The following is a 10000-nucleotide window of genomic DNA, read 5'->3' on the forward strand; positions in this document are numbered from 1 at the left end:
GCTGCTCGCATTTTATCCTGCTAATCTATAAGCATAATACCACAGTACCTCGCCTCACCTCTCTGCCTCCACATTCTCCACCTTCACACACACACACACACACACACACACACACACACACACACACTGCGTCTTTATTCACGGACGCGTTGCATCCGAACGTGTCACAAAATTTAACAGAATTTCCAATAATTCATCCACAGAAAGTGTTTCCGCTGTGTCAGAGTCAGGAGCTGCTTCACAGGATAACCAGCAGGTGGCGCCAATCCTCCAGAAGAAGGCGCGACACGCGGTGCGGCCCAAAGACAAAAAAAAGAGCAAGGAAAGGTGAGAAGGAGCGGCCGTGAGGAGTTAGGTGAAGACGGCGGCCGATGCGACACGCTGAAGACGCCAAAGACTCGTCTGTGTTCATTTGATGTTTTTCAGTTTCCATATTAAAAATATTCAACGTTGATGATGTTAGCTAACATTAGTCTGGTGTCAGTGCAACATGAACTACGCTGTGCCACACGTGTCTGATCGCTGCCGTGTGCAGCTGAAGCCATGTTTGTAGTTTATCTGTTGATGATCGACACGCTGAGCGTGACGTCAGGTCAGAGTCATCACATGAAGTGAGTCAGTATTCATGTCAGAGCACCTGAAATATTCAAATATTAATAATCCATCTGTCATCACAGCAGAGCTGGAGTTAGACGCCAAAATAAAATAAAGTGGTCCATGATACGAAGAGAAGAGGTCATGTGACAGGCAGACATCAGATGGGGTGATATTACAGCAGGTGATGTGACACCTGTGAGGTGATGTGACACCTGTCAGGTGATGTGACACCTGTCAGGTGATGTGACACCTGTCAGCTGTGGAACAGAGAACGATCCTGACTGAGACAGAAACACTTTGATATGAACGCAGTTTTTGATTCTTCAGACGTGTGTTTCATTTTATTCCAGACAGTCTACACATTATTATTATTGTTGTTGTTGTTGTTGTTATTTGCATGCTTGCACACCTTTCCAACATCTTACCTGAGGCATATCACACTGTGATGAAAACAGATGATGAGCTCAGAGTCCTCGTAGTCAGCTACACCTGACACTTATTGGGGACTATTTTCAGTGGTGGATGAATCCACACTTAGTGCAGCAGGACGGTGTGTGTGTGTTCACAGTGATGACGGAGCGACAGTGTGTCTCGTTTTAGTTGTGTTGGTTTAACAAAGTACAAATACTTCCATTAGGGAACTTTTTAAAAACTTTTTTAACTTTCATGGATTTGAGGAAATCGTTTTTCTTCTTCTCCAGGTGGACGAATGACAAACAGGCGAGCTCAGGTATCTCCACAAAATGTTCTTCAGAGAAACTTTTTACTTTTCACACTTCAAGTGAGTGAAGAAGTTCAATCAGACTGTAACTGAAGTCTTCACTGAGCGCGGGCGCTCCGCTGGGATTTGTAGTTTTCCTGCAGAACTCGGACTGTCGTCGATCTTTGGTTTTTATGACTTTCACACAGTCCTCCATGTTTTTACTACATCTGCAAAACAAGGAAACGGACCGAGTGTGTGTGTGTGTGTGTGTGTGTGTGTGTGTGTATCTGTGAGTGTTTATCTGTGTGTGTGTGTGTGTGTGTGTGTGTGGTAGGGGTGGTGGAGGGTGTATTGATTCAGTGTCTAGACGCAGATATATCAACTATCTCGCTGCAGACAGAAGGCCACACACACACACACACACACACACACACACACACACACACACTGCAGTGTTTTCTGCTCCAGCCCTGCAAACAGATACTGATCCCACCTTTGCAGAGAAAACCAGCTCAGATGTGTATCTGTGTGTGTTTCTGTGTGTGTATTAGTGAGTGTGTGTGTGTGTGTGTGTGTGTGTGTGCTTACGTTGAGGAAGCCCACCTGTCCGGCCTGCTGGGCGGAGTCAGGACAGACCAGCTGGACGAACTCCTTGAGCGTCTCCTGCGGGTGATACCTGATGGCCGGGTGGGAGAAGTAGGAGCCGGGCTGCTGCAGGATGGGGGAGGAGGAGAAGTGGAGGCTGGAGGGGGGAGCATGGGGGCTCGCTGTGGGGGGAGGGAGGGGAGGAGGAGAGGGGAGGAGGAGAGAAATAGAGAGACAATTATTAAAGGGAAGGAGAGCAAGAGGGGAGGAGGGGGGAGGAGGGGGACATTTAAAGTTGATTAAAGGGGGCGTGGCTTCACATGCAAATACCTGATGACACACAGCACACCAAACAGACCATGATGCACCTCTCTCACCCAGCTGTCAATCAAAAACAGTGTGTGGAGGACGACAAACACACTTCATGTTCCTCCTCTCCTCTTTTGTCTCTCTTCTCCTCTCCTACCCTCTTTCCTTCTTTTCTTGCTCTCTCTCCTCTCCTTTCCTCCTCTCCTTTCCTCCTCTCCTCTTTCCTTCCTTCTTCCATCCCTTCTTCCTCTCCTCCCTCTCACCTTGTTTCCTCTTCCCTCCTCTCCTCTTGTCCTTTCCTTTCCTCCTCCCCTCTGCCCCTCCATCCTCCTCCCCTCTCCTCTCCAATCTAATTAGGGCTCTAATTGGTCTAATATTCTGTGATTGCTCGTTAGTGAACGGAGCCTCGTTAAGGATGTGATGTATAGAGCTGTGAGGAGGGAAAGAGAGAGAGAGAGGGCGAGAGAAAGGGGAGGGGCGAGAGAGAGAGAGGATGGAGGGATGGATGAAGAGTTAAAGCTGCTGCACTAATTCACTTAAAGTCTGCTGTGATTTATCACTCTGACAATACACACCGACCGAGTGTGTGTGTGTGTGTCTGTGTGTGTGTGTTTGTGTGTGTGTGTGTCTGTGTGTGTGTGTTTGTGTGTGTGTGTACCCTGCGGCCAATGTATTTACAGTAATCATTGGATGGATGGCTTTCTCTGCCCTCTTTCTCTCTCTCTCACACACACACACACACACACACACACACACAGAGGAACATTGTGTGTGTGTGCACATTAATAGAAATGATCTCACTCAGTGTGCAGGCATGTGTGCACATTAATAGAAATGATCTCACTCAGTGTGCAGGCATGTACAACTCACCTGTGTGTGTATGTGTGTATGTGTGTGTACAGTATGTCTGTGTGTGTGTGTGTGTACAGTATGTCTGTGTGTGTGTGTCTGTGTGTGTGTGTGTGTGTGTGTGTGCAGGATTGTTCACATTTCTTTCCTTTTAGGTGAGGGAGTGACGTCGTCTGGACAGGAAGGAAAGGAAATGACATCACATCACAATGGACACACACTCACACACACTCACACACTCACACACACACAAATCAGCGTCACTGATGGACCAGCTGTCCATCAACAAATAGTTTCAGCACATTTGTTCGTCTCCGCAGTCACGAGGAAACTTTCCTTCCTCGTCCTCTGTCACAGTGTGTTAGCTGCTGTTAGCTCAGTTAGCCATGACCGCACTGGGAGTTTGCTAACGGGCAATGTAACCAGGCTCAGCAGCTTCTACGGACATGATGGCAGAGGAGCAGAGAGTGAAGAGGACGCTGACGGAGGAAGCTAAGAAGAGAAAAGGAGAGAGTGAGCGAGCAAGAAGCCGCCGGACAAGAGTAAATGTGGGACTGACTTTTAGTGGTTGGTGAGAGCTTGGTGAAATAAAAGGCTGAAAGACAGACGCCGAGCTGGGCTGACTGCTGCTGGACTAGGCAGTGAGATCAGCTGCTGCTGGGTCTGGTTCTGGTTCTGGGCTGACTGCTGCTGGACTAGGCAGTGAGATCAGCTGCTGCTGTAGGTTCTGGTTCTGGTTCTGGGCTGACTGCTGTTGGACTAGGCAGTGAGATTAGCTGCTGCAGGTGAGAGCTTTGTGAGACAACGAATCACCAGATGATATGAGATGCTGGTTTAAAGAAATAAAGTGCAGAGAGCAGAGCGCCCTCTGGAGAGCACCGTGTTCATCACACAGAGAACGAAGCCGGAAAGTGATGATGAATGATTTTTAATGTTTCTGACTGCAGCTAAAAATGTAAAGTTTGAACGAACAGACACTAAACTGATATCGATCGTCTCGTCTGTCTTCCGGCAAAGACAGCAAACGAGGATTTTCCAAAATGTCTGAGTCTTCCTTTAACACCCAGTGTGTGTGTGTGTGTGTGTGTGTGTGTGTGTGTGTGTGGTATTGAGGACCGGCGGCCTGCATGTCGAACACAGAAGAAAGGGCCGGGATTAGTTCCACTTTGCAAATTGCCTCGCTTCACTGCCTCAGACACCCCCCCCCCCCCCCCCCATCCTCCTCCTCCTCCTCCACCTCCTCCTCTTCCCCCTGTGTCTCTCCCCTGCCAGCATTTCCTTGAAGAAGATATTTGCCATCAAGAGGTGGATTGATAAACGATAAGAAGGAGAAGAACTGAAATGATAGCTCCTGTATTTGCCCCGCAGGGGGAAGCGGAGGAGGAGGAGGAGGATGTGGATGAAGGATGGAGGGGTGAGAAAGTAACGATTGGACAAGGAGGAGGAGAAAGGTTGGTGAAGAAGGTGAGAAGTTATGGCAAACAACGAGGGGGAGACGAGACATGGTCGGTCAGCTGACGAAGGATGAAAAGAGGGAACGAAGGAGGAGGGGAAAACTCAGAGAAAAGAGGGAGCAAGGAGCAGAGAGGAGGAGGGTAAACGACAAGAAAGAGTGACAGGGAGATGGCGGCTACAGAAACAGGAAGTTGACAGAAGCAAGCCCACTCAACTGTTCACCAGCTGTTCATCACTAGCTGTTCATCACCAGCTGTTCATCACCAGCTGTTCATCACCAGCTGTTCGTCACCAGCTGTTCATCACCAGCTGTTTATCATCAGCTGTTCATCACCAGCTGTTTGTCATCAGCTGTTCATCACTAGCTGTTCGTCATCAGCTGTTCATCATCAGCTGTTCATCACCAGCTGTTCATCAGCTGTTCGTCATCAGCTGGTCATCACCAGCTGTTTATCATCAGCTGTTCATCACCAGCTGTTCATCATCAGCTGTCCATCATCAGCTGTTCATCAGCTGTTCACCAGCTGTTCATCACCAGCTGTTCATCACCAGCTGTTCATCATCAGCTGTTCGTCATCAGCTGTTCATCATCAGCTGTTCACCAGCTGTTCACCAGCTGTTCATCATCATCTGTTCATCACCAGCTGTTCGTCATCAGCTGTTCATCACCAGCTGTTCATCATCAGCTGTTTGTCATCAGCTGTTCATCATCAGCTGTTCGTCACCAACTGTTCCTCTGATCTGCTCCAACACGAGCCACTTTCGTCCCACAGACACTCAGGAACAAACAAGACTACCTGCACACTTTCCCATCAGCCCTAAAGGAGATACACTTGACCATTTCCAATTACTCTTTGCCAAATTGTCTGTTGTGCTTCCACCTGCCGACTCACCAATTTGGTGACCTGCCTGCCCATCAGACCTTTGCCCCTCTGCCTGTTGCTCTGTCTGCCCCTCTGCCAGGTAAATTTCCCTGCTGTTGTCCCGTCGCGAATTCAAATCAAATCAGATCAAATCAGATTTTATTTGTACAGCCCAAAGTCACACAGTCCATTTTCCTCTGAGGCTTTACAATCTGTACAGGGAGTGACACCCTCTGTCCTTAGACCCTCGGTTCCAGTGAGGAAAAACTTGCCCACAAAAACCTTTAACAGGGAAAAAAGGTGGAAGAAACCTCAGGAAGAGCCACAGAGGAGGGATCCCTCTCCCAGGACGGACAGACGTGCAATAGATGTCAGTGTACAGAACAAATCAACACAAACTATTATATATTGTATTCATCGACATCCAAACTTCAGGTTTATTCTGGACGATGATTTTGGACTCTTGCCTGATCTCTGAGTACACGTGAAGAACTTTTTACCTAAGCTGCCATTAGTTAACTATTACCTGGTCAGTCCAGGTAAGTCCAGGTGAATGTTTAGACCATCATCGACCATCTGTATCTTTAGACTGAAATATTAGATCCAAACAAAGTACCGGCTTTAGTGTGTGAGGTGTGTTCAAAGACACTCGGACATCCAAGAACTGATGATTCATTTAGTTTTTGTACCACAGATTTAGTCCAAACATCCTGAACTTTGACGACACATTAACACACATTAACACACATTAATGCTCACCACAACATTAACACATTAAAACAAACACACACATTAACACACACACAGGCAGGCAGGAAGTGTGTTTCTGTGCTGTGACATATTTGAATCAATCAGACGTTAAAAAAGTGAAGAAGAAGAAGAAGAGAGAGAGGAGGAGGAGGAGGACTTTGGGAGTGAGGGTCGGGAGTCGTGTGGTTAGTGGGTGAGGAGGATACACTCAACAATCACACGAACCAGCCTGAAGCTGACAGGTGAGTCTCTACAGGTAAACAGACTCCTCCTTATCTGCTCTGTGCCTCTTCCTGACAAAACCCACAGCTACTGACGGGGGAGGAGGGGTGAGGAGGTGAGTGTGTGTGAGAGGGGAGGAGTGAGGGAGGTGAGGCGGGGGGTGGAGGTGGTGGTTTGTTGGGGTTGATTGGTTGAGGACCTCACCTCGAGGCCCGGTAATGACGGGCCGGTGATGGTGTGTGAAAGCCGTTCGGGGGGAAGAGGAGGAAGAAGAAGAGGAGGAGGTGGAGGTGGAGGAGGCGCCGCTCGGCGAAGGCACGGCGCCGCAGAAACCAGACTTCTCTGACTTCTTTAGAGCGTCAGCGGGCGACGCCATTCCTGCCAAGAACCATGATGATGATGAGGATGAGGAGCGGCTCAGCGGCAGCGACTTCTTTTATTTTACACTTTAATGCACCTCCAATGGTCAGAGGAGGTGGGAGAAGGAGGGAGGAGGAGGGGGAGGAAGGCAGAGGGGGGAGGAAGTCGGTTTGGGTGAGGTGTGGACAGTAAGGAGGGGGAGGCCGACAGACTGAGGCTGCAGGGAGTCAGAGCGAGAAACAAGGGCAGCGACCTCAGAGACCAGTTTATTATTTTAAAGTGAAAAATTGATTTATTGATTTATTTATTATTATTTAAAAAATCTATACTAAAAAAAATAAGAATAAAATATACAGATAAACTCAAAATGTTTAAACAAAGTCAATACATTTTATTTTTTAACAAAAATTGTAATTAAATAATAATTATTTAATAAAAAAACATGTTGTTAATAAAAATATTTTATAATAATTATAATCATATAATAATAAATGTATAATGTTGTATGAACTAAATAAAATATAAAAATAAACGAATAATATTTCAAAACAAAAACTATTTTAAAACAAAATATTTAAAAATAAAATAAATAATAAATAAACTCAGTGTTATGATTAACCTGGAGGGGGCGGGGCTTATAGTGATGGACGGAGGTGCAGCAGGAGGAGGAGGAAGAGGAGGAGGAGGAGTGTGTGTGTGTGTGTGTGTGTGTGTGTGAGTGTGTGTGTGTGTGTGTGTGAGTGATGAACAGTTGAAGAGGTTTTGTCAGGTGGAATGGAGGCAGAGTCTGCTCAGCACTTTACTCTTCCTCATCCTGTTTACACCTTCATCTATCTATCTATCTATCTATCTATCTATCTATCTATCTATCTATCTATCTATCTATCTATCTATCTATCTATCTATCTATCTATCTGCCTGTCTGTCTGTCTGTCTGTCTGTCTGTCTGTCTGTCTGTCTGTCCTTCCTTCCTTCCTTTCCTTCTCTTCTCCTTCACTCCTTCATGCCTCATCTGCTGTATAAGATAACACTTCTAACACACACACACGTACATGTGGGGGGAAACAGGAGTGTGTGTGTGTGGAGACGACAAATACACAACTAATTACACACATACACAAACACACACACACATACATATATATACATAAACACACACACACACACACACACACACAGAGTCATGCACAGTGTCCAACAGTTCGTTTTCTTCACAGATCAACCAATGAATTAACAGCCATGATGATGACATCAGCATGCTGTCAGGTGGGCGGGGTCAGGGTGGAGAGGGGCGGGGTCAGAGGGAGGTGATGGGTGATGGGTGATGCACCTGTGGGTACCTCAAGGAGACAAGGAGAGGAAGAGACAAGGAGAGGAAGAGACAAGGAGAGGAGAGGAAGAGACAAGGAGAGGAAGAGACAAGGAGAGGAAGAGGAAGAGACAAGGAGAGGAGAGGAAGAGACAAGGAGAGGAGAGGAAGAGACAAGGAGAGGAAGAGACAAGGAGAGGAAGAGACAAGGAGAGGAAGAGACAAGGAGAGGAAAAGACAAGGAGAGGAAGAGACAAGGAGAGGAGAGGAAGAGACAAAGAGACAAGGAGAGGAAGAGGCATGGAGAGGAAGAGACAAGGAGAGGAGAGGAAGAGACAAGGAGAGGAGAAAAACGAGAGGAAGCAATACAGGGGAGAGGAGGATGATGCTTGGATGTAAAAAAAGATGAGGAGCTGGGAGGAGAAAAAGGAGAGGAAGCTATAAAGGTGAGAGAAGAGAAGAAAAGACAGGAGGAGAGAAGGAGGAGGAGGCGAGTCCACCAGACTAAACCAAACACGTCACAACACCGAACGACAAACCAAACACCATCCAGGTATGGACCCATCACGAGGAGAGCAGGAGTGATGGAGGAGGAGGAGGTGGAGAGGAGGTGGAGAGGAGGTGACGGTTTCACAGACACGGGAAATAAAAAGCGTGTTGACAGTCTTTACCTTGTCGGGAGATGAATGAGCTAGCTAGAGAGCCACGCAGCTTATATCCAGCTTTCCAACGCAAGACGACAAAAAGAAAAGAAAAGAGGAGAGGAAAGAAAAGCAGCGTGAATATACTGAGAGAGGAGGAGGAGCAGAGAGGAGGAGGGAGGAGGAGAGGGGAGGAGAGGAAAGAAAAAGAAAAGCAGCGTGAATATACTGAGAGAGGAGGAGGAGCAGAGAGGAGGAGAGAGGAGGAGAGGGGAGGAGAGGAAAGAAAAAGAAAAGCAGCGTGAATATACTGAGAGAGGAGGAGGAGGAGAGAGGAGGAGAGAGGAGGAGAGGGGAGGACAGAGGAGGAGAGGAAAGAAAAGCAGCGTGAATATACTGAGAGAGGAGGAGAGAGGAGGACAGAGGAGGACAGAGGAGGAGAGGAAAGAAAAGCAGCGTGAATATACTGAGAGAGGAGGAGGAGGAGAGAGGAGGACAGAGGAGGCGAGGAAAGAAAAAGAAAAGCAGCGTGAATATACTGAGAGAGGAGGAGGAGGAGAGAGGAGGAGAGAGGAGGAGAGGAAAGAAAAAAAAGAAGCGTGAATATACTGAGAGAGGAGGAGGGAGGAGAAGAGAGGAGGAGAGAGAAGGAGGGAGGAGAGAGGAGGAGAGGAAAGAAAAAAAAGCAGTGTGAATATACTGAGAGAGGAGGAGGAGGAGAGAGGAGAGGAGGAGAGAGGAGGAGAGGAAAGAAAAAGAAAAGCAGCGTAAATATACTGAGAGAGGACGAGGAGGAGAAAGGAGGAGAGAGGAGGAGAGGGGAGGAGAGGAAAGAAAAAAAGCAGCGTGAATATACTGAGAGAGGAGGAGGAGGAGAGAGGAGGAGAAGAGGAGGAGGGAGGAGAAGAGAGAAGGAGGGAGGAGAAGAGAGGAGGAGGGAGGAGAAGAGAGAAGGAGGGAGGAGAAGAGAAGAGGAGGGAGGAGGAGAGAGACCTCAACAATTTATATTTGTGTCCCAACTCATAACACACACACTTAAAACTTTAGCCTGTTAACTGCACTCTGCGTACACACACACTCTGCGTACACACACACTCTGCGTACACACACACACACACACTCTGTGTACACACACACACACACACTCTGCGTACACACACACTCTGCGTACACACACAGACACACACACTCACACACACACACTCTGTGTACACACACACACACACACACACTCTGCGTACACACACACTCCTCGTACACACACACTCTGCGTACACACACACTCTTCGTACACACACACACTCTTCGTACACACACACACTCTGCGTACACACACACACACTCTTGGTACACACAC

General features: G+C 47.5%; 1 protein-coding gene across 5 annotated transcripts in view; it reads right to left on the bottom strand.

Annotated features, from left to right (window-relative positions):
• Positions 1-10000, bottom strand: part of nfia (nuclear factor I/A) — a 168292-nt gene that overhangs the window by 5586 nt on the left and 152706 nt on the right. For 2 of the 5 annotated variants that reach the window (XM_027290452.1, XM_027290454.1), the window contains 2 exons: positions 8674-8724; positions 1889-2067 (listed from right to left, as the gene is read on the bottom strand). In XM_027290452.1, coding sequence (XP_027146253.1) covers positions 1889-2067; positions 8674-8724 — 230 coding nt within the window. Of the gene's footprint in view, positions 1-1888; positions 2068-6537; positions 6712-8673; positions 8725-10000 lie in introns of all 5 variants that reach the window. The other 3 variants (XM_027290453.1, XM_027290455.1, XM_027290451.1) reach the window with 2 other exon arrangements.

The sequence above is a fragment of the Larimichthys crocea genome, chromosome XVII (genome assembly GCF_000972845.2).
Source record: "Larimichthys crocea isolate SSNF chromosome XVII, L_crocea_2.0, whole genome shotgun sequence".
Taxonomy (NCBI): Eukaryota; Metazoa; Chordata; class Actinopteri; family Sciaenidae; genus Larimichthys; species Larimichthys crocea.